This window comes from Muntiacus reevesi, chromosome 3 (assembly GCF_963930625.1).
Source record: "Muntiacus reevesi chromosome 3, mMunRee1.1, whole genome shotgun sequence".
Taxonomy (NCBI): domain Eukaryota; kingdom Metazoa; phylum Chordata; class Mammalia; order Artiodactyla; family Cervidae; genus Muntiacus; species Muntiacus reevesi.
Window position 1 is genome coordinate 233,729,273 of NC_089251.1, and position 20,035 is coordinate 233,749,307.

The following is a 20,035-nucleotide window of genomic DNA, read 5'->3' on the forward strand; positions in this document are numbered from 1 at the left end:
TTATGTTCGCTGTAACTCTGAAAACGCATCTGGCTCTTACTAGACAACAAATTAAATAGGCCATCAACTCTGTCCCCGTTATCCACCCCTTCCCAATGCTGGAAATGCTGCATAATTGAATTGATGGTGCCAAGACATAAATAATCATTAAAGATACAAAATTCCAAAAAGCATCAAGAAAACAGAAGTAACTGAGTTCCAGAGTAGGGGATGGGACATAGTTTAAAGCAGAGATTTGTATACACAAATGGAAGAAACACCTTTCTACTAGTAGCCCTCTTTCCCCCCAACTTTGTCCTGTAAATACCATGGCCAAAGCAGCAATGCCAGCACCAGCTGGAGGCAGAGTTAACAGGAAACCACTACTGCCGGGAGCTAACCAACCGTCACAGCCATGAGGCTGGTCACAGAGTCACCTCTGCACTGCCCTGAGACAGGACAGGATCAACAGCTGGTCTCTTGGAGAAAAAAACATTGAATTCTCCATTATTTAAATTTTATTAAATTCTGACTAGAATGATCAAGAGAAAACAAGACATAAAAAGGAACACAAGGATTTTTTAAAGGATTTGGAAAAGAAGATGATAGAAGCAATGTAATTTTTACATTTCTCTGAATCCCTTCATGAAAAGCAACGTGACTAAATAGCAAAATCAAATTCCACGGGCATTTACAACAAAACAAGGTAGCAAAGTATCTTCATGAGCCCCACAACATATTAATAAGTGGGAGAAGATAAACCACCAACATCCATAAGATCTGTAATTGATTATCAGTGTGGAACCAACAGGACATCTGATAGGCCTGAAAAAAGGAGACCTCAAAATGCCCCACAAGTAATCACTGCAAAGTGGGGAGGTCAATTTAAGAGCAGTTGCTGGCCTGGAAGGGTATGTCCACTCCAAAAGACTGTGAGTGCACTGGCCCACACATTTAAAAGGTCAATTTCACATAAGTTGTATATACAGAAAAATTGGTAAATGTTTTATTACTTAACAGTATATGCAGTTAGGCGAGAGAAAATCTACATAAGGAAATATTACGAGGAATTGAAACATGAAACTTCCAAAATCTAAGGGTGTTAGGACAGCTGGTGCATAAGGTTTTAAAAAGCATTTAACATAATAATTTAATATTATAATTTCTAAATAAAAAATGATAAAAATGTTTGATGTGCTTTCATGGTTTCTTGGAAAGACAAGAGAAAAAGGATGAGGAACCTCTTGGAAAAATCTCATTCCCAATTAAGAATCTATGATTGATAACTAGTTGAATATAAGATTAAGAACTGACACAATATAAAACAGTTCCCTGTCATCTGTCATTCCATGCTTTTACCATTATATCATCTATAGCAATTCCACACTCCAAGATAGGTAGCAATTTACAATATACCAGAAGCCTAGGTATAAACAGAGGCCACACTGCAGTGAAAGTCACGTGGCTAGTCAATGGACTTACTGCTTGGCTAGTATCACATCTCAGACTTTCTTGCTCTTCATCTTTCATACTTTATGCCTTTTGGTTGCAATATTAAAGGCTTCAGTAGAGTTCACAAATTCATGGATTCACAAACGTCTTAAGACATATCTCTTTTAGTATCAAGGATCTCTTATACAAGGACATTCTTGATGCAAATATAGTAATACATATAGGGAGTTATTTTCTACCTAAAACTGTCTCTATTTTCATTAACACAATCCCAGAAAAGAACTATTACTCTAGGATAAAAGCAACAGATTTCAACAGATACTCAAATCTACAGCAAGTTCCTTTACTGTACATTTACAAAAGGTTCACTGAAAAAAGATGTGATAGACTGCTTGACTCCTTAAAAATAATTTTTAAGTGTCAGACATAATAGATAATATCACTTTGTTTCCTAACACTCCAATCAATACACTTCACTGCAAAATTAACTTTCTTTGTATGCTGCTGGAGTTGTGTCCAACTCTGTGTGACCCCATAGACGGCAGCCCACCAGGCTCTTCTGTCCCTGGGATTCTCCAGGCAAGAATACTGGAGTGGGTTGCCATTTCCTTCTCCAATGCATGCATGCATGCAAAGTCGCTTCAGTCGTGTCCAACTCTGTGAGACCCTATGGATAATAGCCCAACAGGCTCCTCTGTCCATGGGATTCTCTAGGCAAGAATACTGGAGTGAGTTGCCATTTCCATCTCCATCTTTGTATGATGAATGTTGAACAAATTCATATTTAGTCACATTCAAGTAGGAACCGCTTTAACTGTTGTACCACAAATGCAAATGCAAGTAAAATAGTTATGCATCACAAAGAGTAAAATTCATTATTGCATACTCAATTTGCCTCTTAAAACATTTTTTTCTAGACTCAATTCCAATTCTCTATTACTCCAATTAACTGTTTTGAGGAACAGTCTGCTTTTTTCTTAAAGCTCAAGACTAACAGAAATTCACTGTAGCTTAAAGTAGCCCTTGTAGAAGATTAATGTTAGCCTCTTGATCCTTTATAATTTTGCAAAAACTTAAATACTTTAGAATGATGCAGAAAAAATTTAATATATTTACTTAATTTATTCTGTAATTTGTTGAATTCACTAACTTTCCAAATCTTAAACACAAACACAAAGCCAATTCCTTACTTATTAGAGAGTATGCAACATTTGTTTCCATTTACAATAATGGTCTTCCTAATTCAGCTTTTAGACGATGGAAATTAAATTACATTTCAATTTTAGCTTGAGCCTGATAGTTGCAAAACTTATTTAATTGAACTAAAATTATCGTAACTACTAAGCCCAAGACTCACCTTTTCAAAAATTATTTCAGGTCATTGACTGAATCCTGTATGAATTTCTTATACTTTATTTACCTGACTATCACAGAACAGAATTCTATTCTTATTAATTGTTTCTACTATGCCCTCTTATGTTTTGCAACATTCTTTGTTGAAACCTAAAATTATTATTTTATATTGTCATGTGCTTCTCTGTGATAACGTATTGTTAAATTTTACTGTGAGAAAGGAATAAGAAGATTCTAAATTCACCAGAACTTTCAGGAAGAAAGAGTAAATTACAAATTATAAAGGAAATAAGTTACTAGAGATACAAAAACAACTTTCACAGTATGGTCTGAGTACAAAACCATCTGATTCTAAGTATTTTCACAAAATCATCATTCTGTTAACTTTTTAAAAAGCTTCCAAGACATTTAAATAGGTACAACATATTGTAATTACTGTGTAATGAACGTATACACCTATACTTTAAAATGGTTTTCTGTAACAACACTTTTTTGTTATTTGACTCATTAACAATAAATTCCCTATGGACATCCTATTTCCTATGCTTACTTATTAATTTTAAGATTTTACTATCGGATACAAATAAAAATGTCGGGGGACACTATTAGAGCACAACACTAGGACTTCAAGCTGTTTTTGATAAGGATGTAATATTCAAAACACATGAACAACTCTTACAATTCAACAATAAACAGACAAACCAATTTTAAAGGGGGGAAATCCAAAGAAGATATATAACCAATAAGCACTTGAAACTATGCTCCATATCATTAGGTAAATGCAAATCAAAACCACAATGAAATACCACTTCACATCTATTGAACACCTATAATCAAGAAGATAGCTAGAAAACAGTGTTGACAAAGAGGTGAAGAAATTGGAAACCTCACACATTGCTTGTGGGAATGTAAAATAGTACAACTGCTTTGGAAAACAGTCTGGCAGTTCCTCAAAATAGTAAATAGTAAAAAAAAAAAAAAAAAAAAAAAATTCTTTTAATCATATACCCAAGGCAAATGAAAAGATACACAAAAACTCATAATACATATTCATAGCAACATTATTGATAATAGCCAAAAAATAGAAACAACCCAAATGTCCATCAATTGATGCATGAATAAACAAAATGTGTTTCAGCCATACAATGGAGTATTATTCAGCCATAAAAAGGAATGAAGTACTTGTACATACAAAAACCCTAAGGTTAAATAAAAGAAACCACATACAAAAGGCCACATGTTGTTTACTTTCACTTACAAAAAGTGTCCAAAATAGATAAATCTTATTTCTACAAGAGATAGATTAGTGGTTGCCAAAGGCTTGAATGAGAAATGAATGGGGTTCTTTGGGGAACACAAAAATGTTCTGAAATTATATAGTGGTGGTTATACAATTCTATGAGTATATGAAAAACCACTGAATTACACAGTTAAAAAAATGACTTGTACACTGAAAATTACAAAGCACTTTTGAAACAAATTAAGAAGATCTGAATAAACAGAAAAATATCCTATGCTTATGGATTAGAAGAATCAATACTGTTTAACATGACAGTAATCTCCAGTTTGATATATAAATAGGTAACAAGCACATGGAAAACTGTTCAACATCACTAGACATCAGAAAAATGCATATCAAAACCACAATGAGGGGCTTCCTTGGTGGTCCGGTAGTTAAGAATCCGCCTACCAATGCAGGGGACACAGTTTGACTGCTGGTCTGGGAAGATCCCACATGCCACAAAGCAACTAAGCCCATGTGCCACAACTACTGAAGCCTGAGTACCCCAGAACCCATCCTCTGCAACAGGAGAAGCCACTGCGGTAAGCAGCCCGGGCACTGCAACTAGAGAGCAGTCCCTGCGCAGGGCAGCTAGGAAAGCCTGTGCGCGGCCAACAAGGACCTAGGACAACCAAAAATAAATAAGTTTTTTTAAAGAAAGAGATTACTTTAAAAAAAGAAAAAAGCACAGTTGCTTTAGAAAACAATCTTGGCAGTTCTTCAAATGCAAGCATAGAGCTACCATAAGACCCACCAATTCCACTCAAACAAGTTTTATATTTTTGATGCTGTTTGTATCTAGACTCCATCAATTCTCAAACACACAACATTTCCAGGACTGGGGGCGGGATAGAAAGGAGAGTACAGGAGCTGATGGACTATTTAATTTGTCATCTTAACAGTCAGATGCTTTTTCAGAGTTAAAGCATATATAGTCAAATACTGCCCGTTACACACACCGAGGGTTTAGCTGGTAAGGGTGTCTTTTCTTTCTAAGCAATGAAATTTAATAACACTCACTCCCAGCTCCCAATCACAAAAGACTCTGTCTTCTTCTGGTTAAGTTCTATGGATATAAATCAGTAACATCCAAGAAAACTGAAAATAGATGCCCACATAAAACTTGTACATGATAATGTTCAAAGTAGCATAATTTAAAAAACATTAAAAATGAGAACAATCTAAATTCAATCAACTGACGAATGGATGAGTAAAAGGTGGTAACTCATATAATGAAATATTATTCAGCTATAAAAATGAAGTACTAATATATACTACAACATTTATGAATCTTTGAGAACATGCTAAGCAAAAGAGGCCAGGCACAGAAGGCCTTGACATTATATGAAATGTCAAGAATAGGCAAATCCTTAGAGACAAAAAGTAATTAGTGGTTGCCAGGAGCTAGAGAGAAAGGAAATAGGAATGACCACTAATGGGCATGGGGTTTCTTTCTGAAGTGGTAAAATTGTTCTGGAATTACAGTTGCGATGGTTGTACATCTGAATAGTATACTAGAGTCACTTACTACACTACTGTACACTTTTAAAAGGGTGAATTATACTGCAACTTAAAAAACACATGTTTTTAAAATTAGTTACATGGTGGCTTTAATTACCTAAAAAAGAGTATGTAACATTTCTTTTCTATAATCTACTAAAAACATACTCTCCTTTATACAAAAGCATATTCCAGAATAACTAATGTGCTAGAATAAGAATACTAAGAGGAAACCATTAATGCAATTAAAACCAATCTCATAGTAAATTATTAAAAGTTGTTTTTAAGACTTTCTTTCACTAGTCTTACCTATTTTCAAATCATCAGCTAGACTTTCTTTTGTAAGATTCAATAATTCTCTTCCATCAATGTTATTCATTTTGAAAATATCAACGAGGTCTTCTAAACCTTCGGCACAAAGCCAGTTTGAGACATCATCCTCTGACCAATTTTCAGTAAACTGCTTCGGTTGATCTGGAATCTTTGCTTAAAAAACAAATAAAAGAACACTCAAACAAAAAGGTAAGTGAAATAATAAGCAAAAGTATATCCTTTATAAAGATTCTCTTGCGTGTGTGCGACATGGCTTCAGTCATGTCTAACTCTTCGCAACCCTGTGGACTGTAGTCCTCCAGGCTCCTCTGTCCAAGGGACTCTCTGGGCAAGAATACTAGAGTGGGTTGCCATGTCCTTCTCCAGGGGACCTTCCAGACCCAGGGACTGAACCCACATCTCTTTAAGTCTCCTGCACTGGCAGGTGGGTTCTTTACCCCAGCACCACCTGGGAAGCCCAATATAAAGATTCTCACTTTGTACTAAAAAGTAAACAAAATGTTCTTAAATCTGTGTTTTCTACTTTAACATCTTTAAAAAAAATTTTTTAAATCAAATACTACATATAATTAAAGCATTATTTAATTAAATGCTACTCTTTTGGAGTTTTTCTCACTCCGGAAAAAGTTTAACATTATATAAAACTGGCATCAGCAGAAGTATTATATTTGATCTGTCATCTGCATATTAGCACCACTGCTAATTTTGACAGTGATAAAAATAAAACTTCTAAATTGCGCCAGTGCTGCTTAACGAAACTAAAAATGAAATCACTAGGACAAAACAATCATTTCTACTTTGTCCTAGTGCTATATTTGTTAATATCTGAAAAGTCAGTACAGAGTATAAATCAAGAGCTTACAAAACTATGGGAGGTATGATGTAACTGAGCATGCACCCAAAAGCATTTACTGACAGTTTTAACATGGACGACTGGGTTAACTTTAACACTGGGTTCTCTCAAATTACTTTTAAGTTATATTAACTTTGGATGTATGCTTTATATTGAAAAAAGCAACATGTATAATTTGTCAAAAAATTACTGAATTTCTGATTTTAATGGTGAATGGTGGTGGTATTGTTAAACATGATATCCTTACTAACCTTGGCAAAGTGTTTCCGTATCAAATTGCCAGATGTTCACTGTTTTGTCCATTGAACCAGTAGCAAGTAAAAGGATACTGGGTGCAAAGGCACAAGTTGTGACATACCTAGTTAATGAAAACAACTATTATATAGCCTTAGACCAATTTTTAAATTACATTAATACAAAGCAAGGTTAAAAGTTCAGACCTGGTGTGCTGAGTCAGGGTGTGAAGTATATTCTCAGTATTCTGAAAAAATAACAATAAACAGCTTTATATTTACTCAGGCAAGAGTAAAGTTACTAACAAAGACTTGCTTGACCTGAATGGCTTGTATACTCTATGTATTCCAATATTATTGAGTCATTAATATAAGCTGAAACTTATCCAATGAATAGAGAATAGCATTTATAATAATATCATCAAGTACTTATTTTATTCTTCCTCAATTATTACTACTGCTGTCTGCTAAAATTTTTAGATTAATATAGTCCTGGCTGATTTGTCTTAACTAATAGTAACCATGAAATAATTTGTATTTTTGTTATGGTATTTGACCTGTACCCACTGCAGACCAGTGAGTAGAAATTAATCACTTCAATTCTGAGTGCATTTAGTTGGCCATCCAGTACCTAGTTGTATTTAACTGAGACTCATATACATATTTTATGGAGGAAATTTAATACTTTAGCTGTTTCTGTGAAACTTTTCATGAAAACTTTCTGAGAAATAGTAAGGATCTACTTCACCTCGATTGAGTACTCTTTCCCATTTTCTGCCAGACCTCTCAGTGACTGGAACTTCCAAGAGCAGAACTAACTTATTAGCTTCCTTACTTGCCACACACTCCTTTGATGATTCACATCTCTGTTTCATTTGCTGGCACAGCTACAACCTAAATTCAACCACTGTAAGGGTTCACTCAACCCTGATTTCTCTCGGAGAATATTTTCACAGTATATTAAACATTGATTTTCTTCCACCCGGTATTTAGTCACATGCATCTACAAAGAGTCCCATTTCTCCAAATCCATTATAACCTACTCTTCCTTATACTAGTCTCTAAACCCAGCTGCAACTCTAAAGCAGTGGGTCACTTTTAGCTTTCAGCTGTGCGCTACCAAAACCCTCCAATATATAGTAACGAACTATTAGAAACGATACCTAAAAGTATACTCTTACCCTCCAGTAAATTATCCTTTGTTGTTATGAAAACCTGGTATAAGAGTTTAAGAATAATTGATTTAAAGTGATGTTTTGGATACTGGTGCTCTTTAAATTGGTATTTTCTTTTATCAGATTAATATCTGTCTATCTTAAAACCATTATTGAAATATTTCAGGGCTTGACCCAGAACCAATACCTTACATATATAGCTATGTATAAGTATTTCTGAAATGTACATATTATCTTTTTAGGCACCCTAAACAAAAAAATATATATACACATTTTCCTTATCCTGCCTAACTCAACTTGAAATTCAGCAGCCTAACAAGCAAACATAATTTACAAAGATCATACAAGATGTGAAGTACTTACAGTATCATACACTATAACTGACTTATCCACTGATCTTTAAGAGAAAAAAAAAAAGGATAATGGGTGAAAAGTTCTACAAAAATGAAGTACAGTATTTGTATATTTAAATCATTTTAATAACTTTTTAAGAAAAGGCTGAAATTTTGATATGCACACATTCAGAATGCAGTCTATTTTTCATTGTATAAACTTATTTTAAAAAACTATATACCACATACCAAATTTATCAGAAAATTATAAACTTTATTAAACACCAGCACATGTTATTTATACTATATAGTCCTAAACAGAGTAAGCATTTATAATGAATAAATAAGACACAATTTCATATGACGTTAATAACTCAAAGGGAAAAACCACTACAAGGGAAACCTATCAGTTGCTACTTGATTTTTATTCTGGATAGCATTGTTCTTTATTATTAATATGACTGTGCCTTAATTACTAGTCAATATGTATGTGACTCATTTTTTAAAACTGTAATTCTAAACTTTATTTAGACCCTACATGATTTCTTTCAATACTATAAAAATTAAAACATCTATCTGGGATTATTCCAGTGGTGAAAAAAATTATCATACAAAGAAAAATGCAACAGCCTAACAAATTACATAATAAAAAACAACAGACAAACGTGTTTGTACGTGGTATTTCCCCCCCTTTGGATACAGTTGTTATGCCACCATATGTAGAAAGTGAGAAAATACAACAAGTGTTACTGCTCTGTACAATTTTAACAGCACTTTTATTATTATTAAAAGTAGCTGATTATAGTCTGACAACAGGAGTCACACCTATTATAAGGCTTAAAATTTCTTTGAAAATTCCTTATTTAGTAGTCTCTACAGCATTGGTAATGGATTTTGACAATAGAATCTTTGTCATAAATTCAAAATAGAAATTAGACTTTGTTCAAACATAAAATGAAACACAAGTGAGAAGCATACAGATGCATTCTGGACGGTAAAAAACAGAATTAGTGCATTAAATGCTAAATCAAAAAACACTGAAAATATTAGCAGCTAATATACATAGCCAGACATGAGTTATAGACACTCTTGTGCGCGTGTGGGCTAAGAAACTTTAGTTGTGTCCAACTCTTTGAAACTCTATGGACCATAGCCTGCCAGTCTCCTCTGCCCATGGGCTTCTCCAGCAAGAATACTGTAGTGGGTTGCCATTTCCTTCTCCACGGGATCTTCCCGACCCAGGGATCAAACCTGTGTCTCTTACATTTCCTGCACTGGTAGGCAGGTTCTTTACCACTAGCACCACCTGGGAAGCCCCACAGACACTTTTTATTTAGTCCTAAATTCTTCACAGTATAAGGTATTATCACTGGAATATCTGAAATTCTTAGGGAAAACTTCATTACTTCTTACCATCCTTAAACAGAAGGAAATTCTATTTTCTGAGATTACCACTAGTGCAATTAAAACTAACTCATCCCAATGATGTATATCACTTGAGAAGCTAGATCATCAGTAAATGATCCTGTAGGCAACAGATAGACAAGACACCATAAAAATGAAACAGGTTCACTTGCTGATGAGGTATAAAAACGAACCTGAGAAGCAAAAGGCCAAGCATGAAGAACTCTTTGAGTCTACAGAATCTGAACAAGAAGAATAGAGATTATGGGCAGAGACCTGCAGACCCTTAAGAGACTAAAAGGATTTTAAACTCACCTCCTATTCAAAAGAGGTGTAATGAAATTTGATAACTGATTAGATTTGGAGGGAAGGAAATTACTATTAGGGAAAAATAAACAGTTTTCAGTTTTTGAGATTTGGGTTTCAAAGACAAAGAAAATAATTATAAGCACTATAAACAGACATAAAATACTTTGAAATTACTAAATATAAAACCTCAAAGTATTCCCTGAATAGAACCTGCACCAATATCAAATAAATGCTCTGAGTATTTGGTGCCCCATTTTATACATATCCTGCCTGCTATATTCAACCCTTCCCCTTTGCTACATAAAACTCTTTCAGTGATTCTACCACAATCTGCCCTGTCACCTTGACCCCACTTTCTTCCTTATAGAGGATGCATTAGTTGCCAAGTCTTGTTACTCCTTTCCCACCACTTTATGGCACTCTAAAACTTCAACTCTGCTCACAGAAGAGTACTGCTGCTGCTGCTGCTAAGTCGCTTCAGTTGTGTCCGACTCTATACAACCCCATAGACGGCAGCTCACCAGGCTCCCCAGTCCCTGGGATTCTCCAGGCAAGAACACCGGAGTGGGTTGCCACTTCCTTCTCCAATGCATAAAAGTGAAGTTGCTCAGTCGTGTCCGACTTTCAGCGACCCCATGGACTGCAGCCCACCAGGCTCCTCCATCCATGGGATTTTCCAGGCAAGAGTACTGGAGTGGGGACAGAAGAGTTCAAGAGAAACTAAAGAACAAACAGATATGAATCACTAAAAGGAATCAACAGTAGAATAACTGAGACAGAAGAAAGGACAAATAATCTAGAGGACATAATGGTGGAAATCACCATCACAGAACATAGAAAAAAAGAATGAAAAGAAATGAAGACAGCCTAAGAGACCTCTGGGACAACACTAAATGCACCAACATTCACATTATAGGGGTCCAGGAGGAGAAGAGAGAAAGAAAGGACGTGAGGAATTATTTGAAGAGGTAATAGCTGGAAACTTCTGAACATGGAAAAGGAAGTAGTAAACCAAGTCCAGGAAGGACAGAGTCCCAGGAAGGATAAACCCAAGGAGGAACACACCGAGATACATAGTAATAAAAGTGACAAAAATCAAAGAGAGAAAATATTAAAAGCAACAAGGGAAAAAATGACAACATACAAGGGAACTCCCATCAAGCTATCAGCTGATTTCTCAACAGAAACTCTACAAACCTGAAGGGAATGGTATGATATATTTAAAGTGATGAAAGGGAAGAACCTACAACCAAGAATACTCTACCCAGCAAGACTCTCCTTCAGCTTTGATGGAGAAATCAAAAGCTTTCCAGACAAGCAAAAGTTAAGAGAATTCAGAACCACCAAATCAGCTTTACAAAAAATGATAAAGGACCCTTTCTAGACAGGAAACACAAGAGAAGGAAAAGACCTACAGAAAGTAAACCCAAAACAATTAAGAAAATGGTAACAGGATCATACATATCAATAATTATCTAACATGTAAATGGATTAAATGAACCAAAAGACACAGACTGGCTGGGTGGATGAAAACATGTGCATATATGTACACTTACCACTTACCCCTGAATTGTATGTAATTATTTTATATAGTTAGGTTAATTATGTTCCCTTTATGGCTTGCAACTGTGCTTTTAACTTCTATCTGGCTATTAATTTGTGAAAACTGACAAACATCTTTTACTATTGTGATTATGTAACTATTTACTCACTTAATACCACTGTATCATGATTGGCCAACAGAAAAAAATAGACATCTCACCAAAGCTATATCTAATAGAAAAACCTGTAATCACTTTTTAAAATCCAGACACATATTAGAATTACCTTGAAATTTTTTTAAAAACACAAATGCTCAGGTATTGCTTTTCTCCAAAGCTTCAGATGATACTAATGAGCAGTCATGTTTAAAAACAACTGGACTATATGATAATCTTTTACTTTTATCTAGTTTGTTTCAATTTTTCTATTTCACATTCAGTGCTCTCATTTCATTTAGTTTATGTTCTCAATTTCTCCATCTCTTTTTTCATGTTCTTTCTCCAGCCTTCAACAAGTGTAGCAGAAAAGCTTTTGTATACATATATATAAATATGTATAATATAAATATTTTAGAAAACTTGTGAATTTTTGCCTAACTAAAAATATTATGACATTTTGATTCCACTTGTCTGACTTAGTGTGAATAGAATGGCAGATTTCTAATTAAAAACAGATATGCAACAAAAATTTACTGTATAGTATAGGGAACTATAGTCAATATCTTGTAGTAACCTATGATGGAAAATAATTTCAAAAATAATATATGTGTTTTGTATAACTGAATCACCTTTCTGTGAACCTGAAACATTGTAAGTCAACTATACCTCAATAAAATATATTTTTTAAAAAGATTAGTATTCAAAATATATGTCACAACATAGAGTCCACTTTGCTATTAAAGGGCTACAAATCTATTCCTGAGCTTCTTCAATAGCAATTCAAAAAAGGAAACACCATCTGTTATACAGTTTAAGATAGAAACACAAACCCAATGCTCGGGAAAGGGACATCAGTTGTTTAGACTGATAACTACAGGAATTATTTCCCCCAAGGTCTTTACAGAGATGATTCCATGAAACATAATCCCCAAAACTCATCCTGAATGAACATGGTAAGTTTCAAACAGCTGTTTCATAATGCTTCTCAATATAGATCAACAGCTAAAACTTAACCCAGAAAAAGCGGAAGTCAAAAATCAGGGGGTAAACTAATGTTATGTGTTATACACATGCCCAATGCTCTGGATTACAAAAAATAATATGCAAAAATAATTGGGAAAAGAGTACATCAAGGATGTACATTGTCACCCTGTTTATTTAACTTATATGCAGAGTGCATCATGCAAAATGCCAGCCTGGATGAATCACATGCTGGAATCAAGATTGCAGGGAGAAATATCAACAACCTTAGATATACAAATGATATCACTCTAATGGCAAAAAGCAAAAAAACTTAAACAGCCTCTTGATGAAAGTGAAAGAGTGAAAAAGTTGGCTTAAAACTCAACATTCAAAAAACTAAGGTCATGGCATCCAGTCCCATCATTCCATGGCAAATAGATGAGGAAACAAATGGAAAGAGTGACAGATTTTATTTTCTTGGGCTCCAAAGTCACTAGTGCAAATGGTGACTTCAGCCATGAAATTAAAAGATGCTTGCTCTTTGGAAGAAAAGTTATGACAAACTAGACAGCATATTAAAAAAACAGAGACATCACTTTGCCAACAAAGTTCCATACAGTCAAAGCTATGGTTTTTCCAGTAGTCATGTACAGATTTAACAGTTGGACAATAAAGAAGGCTGAGCACCAAAGAATTGATGCTTTCAAACTGTGGTGCTAGAGAAGACTCTTGAGAGTCCCTTGGACTGCAAGGAGATCAAACCAGTCTACCCTAAAGGAACTCAACCTTGAATATTCATTGGAAGGACTGATACCGAAGCTGAAGCTCCAACACTGTGGCCACCTAATGTGAAGAGTCGACTCGCTGGATAAGTCCCTGATGCTGAGAAAGATTAAGGGCAGGAGGAGAAAGAGGCAACAGAAGATGAGATGGTTGGATGGCATCACTGACACAATGGACATGAATTTGAGCAAGCTCCAGGAGATAGTGAAGGACAGGGAAGGCTGGCGAGCTGCATTCACTGGGGTCACAAAGAGTCAGACACGACTTAGAGACTGAACATCATCATCATCGGGACATATATTTAATATACCTAGACTGAGAAATTATTGTGCCCCAAATACAAGTAATAAATGCCTTGCCTGCATTTTCTTAGTTAAGTTTCATAACAATCTTATGAGGAAAGTATTTAATTTTCCCCATTTTATAATTTAGAAAAATGAAGCTGAGAGAAGATATGGAACTAGACTTGTTCAAGGTTGCACTGCTAGTACATGGCAGAGCTGGGATTAAAACTCAGTACCCATGTTTCTGGATTTTACACTTCCTAGATCATCTCCTATGAATGTATTAAAATTGATCCATACTGAGTACACACCTTGACAGTTTTAGCCTAAAAACATAAAATAGATGGCATGGTTATTCAGATTTCACTACCGTTTTTATGACTGTTTTTCAAGTCATGTAATATTTGATAACCCTCATGATAAACAAACTCTAATGTGGACTCTGTCCAGCTAACTAACTTGCTCAACAGTTTTTTTAACAACGTTGTAGAGTACAAAGAAATAAATGACAATTTGAGTTTTTGAAAAGGTGACCTTAAGCCTTCTCACGATAGTCACTGCTGAGTGAGAGAGGGTGGTTGTTAAGCTACCACTAATTTCTGACAATAAAACTCTGTCCTCTACACTTATAAAAGAAAAAAACATAAATAAGCATCTTGCTGAGAAGAGGGGAACATTTACTTCCCACTCTTTCGGGAATAAGATTTCTGGTCTGTATTCTCCCTTCTTTGCTTAGCAGCAAAGGAATGACATGTGACTGTAAAGTCTGGGGAAGACACTGGGCCATGTGGCTCAGCCTCTCCTGGATTTTCTTTTTTTCTGATCTGCCCTTGCAGGGGAAGTCTGAGGTGGTACATGCCACCCAAGAAAAGGTAAGCAAGTTGACTGCAGTTCTACAATCCTGTTATCTAGTGTATCTACCCAGTATTTCTCTCTTATTAGTTTTCAACTCAAGAAGAAAAAGTGAAAGTGAATCACGCTCAATTGTGTCCAACTCTTGCGACCCCTTGGACTACAGCAGCCTACTAGGCTCCTCTGTCCATGGGATTTTCCAGGCAAGGGAAGTGGAGCAGGTTGCCATTTCCTTCTCCAGGGGATCTTCCCAACCCAGGAATTGAATCCGGGTCTCCTGCACTGCAGGCAGACGCTTTACCATCTGAGTCACCAGGGAAGCCACCAGGAAGTGTGTCTACCCAGTATTTCTCTCTCATTGGTTTTCAACTCAAGAAGAAATAAGGGTGTTATTTTTGAACTCAACTTTTAACAATGATGGCCATTCTCAAACTGATTTCCAAAAAATTCTAACAACTAGAACAGAATTTTTGTAAAGAGGCAGCCTCTATTTGGATTACAAAGACAGACTCTTCCTGCTGGAATAGAAGCTAATTCATAAAATATTAATTTTATCTGGCTGGATCAAGAGAAGTAAGCAGGAAACAAAATACAAATTCTGCTAAGGGGCTAGAGGAAAATTAACAGAGGAGAGATGTGGAGGAAGATGGAGAAAAAAAGTCCCTACATGTTTTGCTCGATGACATATGATTCTATCATAGCCCTGAGAGCTAATGAAATGTGCGAAACAGATATGAGAATCTATGTACTTTCCACTAATCCAATATGGAAGAGATATTCATAAATGTAAAAGAATGACTTTTACACTTTTCTATGTTTGGTTTTATTTCTCCTAAGGAAAATGATCTGTTAATATGCAATGAGTTTATTATTGTTGTTTTTAAATTAAAAATGTTTTAGAATCTCCTTAGCTTTATTTTCTGTAAATAGCAATATATGTAACCCTTACACATTGAGCAAAAGCTCTTTGGAGGAGCCCTCAATAACTTAAAGAGTGTCAAGGAATCCTAAAACCAAAAAGCAATGAGAACTACTGTCCTAAATGATGATTCAATGTCTTTACTTCACCCATTTTCCACAGCCAAGAAATGTGCGTTAGACATGCTTTAAAAGTTTCAATAGTTCTCCTAAATCTACTACATGAAATTATAATGATATCCTCTATCATCTCTTCCCTGGTGACTGAGCTGGTAAAGAATCTGCCTGCAATGCAGGAGACCAGGGTTCAATCCCTAGATTGGGAAGATCCCCTGAAGAAGGGAAAGGCTACCCACACCAGTATCCTGGCCTGAAGAATTCCATGGACTATATAGTCCATGGGATTGCAAAGAGTCGGACACGACTGAGAGACTTTCACTATTATCTCTACAACCTATTTTTCCAGCTTCATTTTCCCTTACTCTTCTTTATCATACATTTTAATCTACTCAAAAATTTCCTGCCTTTTGCAATGTCTTTTCTGTTTCACAAGTCTCTAATATCTGTATATACAAATTCTATACTGCTTTTTACATGGTCATGCCAAATCTATACCCTATACAACTTCCTTAGTACACTTTCTGTCCTACAATCCTATTCTGTTCATTTATTTTTTTCTTGCTAGTCACTTATATTCCCATGTATTTTTATCCTAATCGCTTTTTCCCACTGACTCCCTCTTTTATCATATGTATCCATTCTATCTTACCAATGACTTTTAGTCACAAATGAAATCTATCACTGACCAGCTAACTGGTTATCTATCCATTAATCAAGTATGATTTAAACATCTCTCAATTCTCCTAAAAATTAAATGTTTATACTTCACTAATTTACAATTTCAAGTTGTATTTATTCCAACAAAGCAAGTCTGGTTTAACATGTATAAACCAGATTTATAAAAATCAGCATAATTTATGACACTAATAGGATAAAGAAAAATCATATGATCTCAAAAGATGCATGAAAAATCATTTGATGAACTGTAATACCTATTAATGAAAAAAAATCTTACAAATTGGAAGAAACAGAAGAGTTAATAAAGCTTATCTCCTAAAACCTACAATGATCACACTTAATCAAAGCTTTCCCTTTGCAAAATAGGTCAGACAAGGTTGGCTATATCACTATTTTCATTATCCTGGCAGTGTTAGCCAGTTCAGCAAAGTGAAGTGACGTCAAAATCATTCAGTTGCGTCCGATTCGTTGCAACCCCATAGACTATATGGTCCATGGAATTCTCTAGGCCAGAAAACTGGAGTGGGTAACTTTTCCCTTCTCTAGGGGATCTTCCCAACCCAGGGATCAAACCCAGGTCTCCTACATTGCAGGTGGATTCTTTACCAGCTGACCCACAAGGGAAGGCAAGAATCAAAAAGGAAGAGACAAAAAACATCATTAACACAGGATATGATTTTAGATATAAAAAATTCAAAATTAGAATCTTCACAGAAAACTCAATTGTCTTTCCATATATATTTTTTCCCTATATTAGCCACACCTTTTATAATAGCAACAAAAAAGAGCCTGGACTAAATCTAACAAAAGATGAGGAAGATCTCTATGAAAGTGAAAGTGAAGTCGCTCAGTTGTGTCCGATTCTTTGCAACGTCGTGGACTGTAGCCTACCAGGCTTCTCTGTCCATTGGATTATCCAGGCAAGAATATTGGAGTGGATTGCCATTTCCTTCTTGAGGGGATCTTCCCGATCCAGGGATCAAACCTGGGTCTCCTGCATTGCAGGGAGATGCTTTAACCTCTGAGCCACCAGGGAAGCCCCAAGATCTCTATAGAGGGCGACAAATAAATTATCTTCTACTGAGAGATATTATCAAGAGAAATCAAAAGACAAGTGAAAAAAACATGCCACATTCATGGGGTGGAGACTCAATACCATAAAAGACATCAATTCTCCCCAGATTCATCAGACTCAATACAATCCCAGTCAAACTCCAAACAGGTTTTTTTGTGTAGAGGGAGGAACTGGAGAGACAGTATGATAAGCTAACTCTAAAACTCACATGAAAGTGTCAAATGTCAGAAAAAGCCAAGTTATAAAGCTTCAGAAAAACAGAATGATATTAGAGCAAGGATAAACAGAAGAGAATAATAGGCTGTGAAAAAGACCCACCCATATATGATCACTCATTTCTGACAGGTGGCATATTAAAATGGTGAAGAAAAGATTATCTTTTCACTTCATACTGGGGCAACTGGATACCCATATGGAAAGAAATGAAATTGAACTCCTATCACATACCATTGGAGGAGGAAATGGCAACCCGCTCCAGTATTCTTACCTGGAGAATCCCATCGACAGAGGAGCCTGGCAGACTGCTGTCCATTGGATCACAAAGAGTTAGACATGACTGAAGCACCCGAGCACAACCACTTCACATCCCATACACATCAGATTCACTCAACCAATCGGAAAACAAACGTAATATTGAGTAAAGGAAGCCAGACACAAAGTAATTCATATTGTGTGATTCGTTTTAGGTCAATTTAAAAGGAAAAGGCAATGCAGCACATGACCTAAGGCACTGTCATCAGAAAGCAGACTTGGAAGAGGAGGAATTCGAGGGAAGCCACCACTGTTCTATTTCTTGACCTGAGTAAGCGGCTGCAAGTTTGCAGTACAGTGATTTAGCAAGCTATGCTCTTATATTTTATGTACTTTTCTCTAAGTCTATTGTTTTTCATACCTAAATGGTTTTAGGGAATTAAACAGCTTACCCTGAAACTAGCATCTGCCCATCATGAGAAAAAGCACAAGCCAGAACAGGAGCACAGTGTCCAGTCAGTGTGCTTTTATATTTTAATTCAAAACCTGCAAATAACAAGGTGAGAAAAGTTAGCAAGCTGATTGTGCTTATAATTTATTTTTAAGTAAAAACTATTTTATTTGTTCGATAAAATCTTGGAATATTTAAAGGACACAAAGATGGGAAAAAAAAAATCCTCACGCAACTCAAGTACTGGAATGCACTGTGATTAAGTGGTTTCAGAAGTTCAGTAACGGGTAAAGAAAATGGTGGGGTCAGCAAACACTAGACAGAGGGGATTAAAATCGAATTATTTTTAAATTTAAAAATTCTAAACTCTATAATATGTATAAAAATTTAAATGAATCAAAATTTTAAACTATACTTCAATCTTGGTATCTTACACACACACACACACATACCACACACACCAATTGCCCAAATGCCTAAAAAGAATCAAATGCCTGTAGTTCTAAATATCTGGATTAAGATATCTTCTCACTTCATAAATTAAAAATAGTAATTTATGTATCTTAAAACTCCAGTATATCCTATAAAATCCCAAAAAAGTATTGTAGCAGTAAAAATGCTTTTTAAGCCTTCTATAATTACTGAAAAGGAATATCACAACTCTTTCAAAGATAAGCCAAGGGAATTCAATGTATTTTAGTGACAATATAGAAAAATAATCACTAAGAAGTTGATCTGGGGATACAAGGAATTAAATGAAATCTGTAATTTTCTCAGACCTAATAAGAACTTTGAAGTGTTAACGGTCTTGGATAGACAGCATTTAACTAAACAAAAATGTCATGGTGCAGGTAAAAGCTTCAATAAAAAATATGTTTATCTCACTATTATTAAATATATATTTTATTTCTATTAAAAATAGAGTATGTTTTTACACAGGAGAACAGATGTAGGCATTCAAGGCACTGATCAATAATTAGGCACATACAGATTAGTAAATAGACACAATCAATCAAAAAAGAAAAAATGTTAACAAATTGCAAAACAACTGAAGATTTAATAAACTTGCAATAAGGTTCTACAAATTGGTCACATTCTCAAGTATAAGACCCATTTATCTTATCTACTCCTCCCTACAAACAAGCAATTAAGATTAGGTACAAATAATGCTAAATGTTTTATTAAAAGGTTCTAACTGCACGTTTATAAACTGTTATGTTTTTTATAGAGTCAGTGTAAAGACATTTTCCCGAAAATGTAGGAAAAGGTTTACTTCTGAACAATTACTAAAGATATGCTGTACTGAGAACATCCACATACATGACTATATTTTTGGTTCTCTATAAAGAATTTTTACTTCGATATTAAAAGAGGTAGGATAAACCAGAGAAATAACAGAACACTTCTTAGCAGCTGTGACTGAAAACATTAAAAGAATTACTGCATGTAACCTAAAAGGCAATACAGTAACTAATTTCCACAAAAAGAAATGTATTTCCTGATAACAGACCCTTCTCTATACACAAGTAAAACGA

At 35.1% G+C, this 20,035-nt stretch overlaps 1 protein-coding gene across 7 annotated transcripts in view; it reads right to left on the bottom strand.

Annotated features, from left to right (window-relative positions):
- The window catches only part of WDSUB1 (WD repeat, sterile alpha motif and U-box domain containing 1), a 67,267-nt gene that overhangs the window by 31,184 nt on the left and 16,048 nt on the right, over positions 1-20,035 (bottom strand). For 5 of the 7 annotated variants that reach the window (XM_065931612.1, XM_065931609.1, XM_065931611.1 and 2 more), the window contains 5 exons: positions 18,502-18,595; positions 8,524-8,557; positions 7,193-7,233; positions 7,004-7,110; positions 5,876-6,052 (listed from right to left, as the gene is read on the bottom strand). In XM_065931612.1, coding sequence (XP_065787684.1) covers positions 5,876-6,052; positions 7,004-7,110; positions 7,193-7,233; positions 8,524-8,557; positions 18,502-18,595 — 453 coding nt within the window. The remainder of the gene's footprint in view (positions 1-5,875; positions 6,053-7,003; positions 7,111-7,192; positions 7,234-8,523; positions 8,558-18,501; positions 18,596-20,035) is intronic. The other 2 variants (XM_065931613.1, XM_065931615.1) reach the window with 1 other exon arrangement.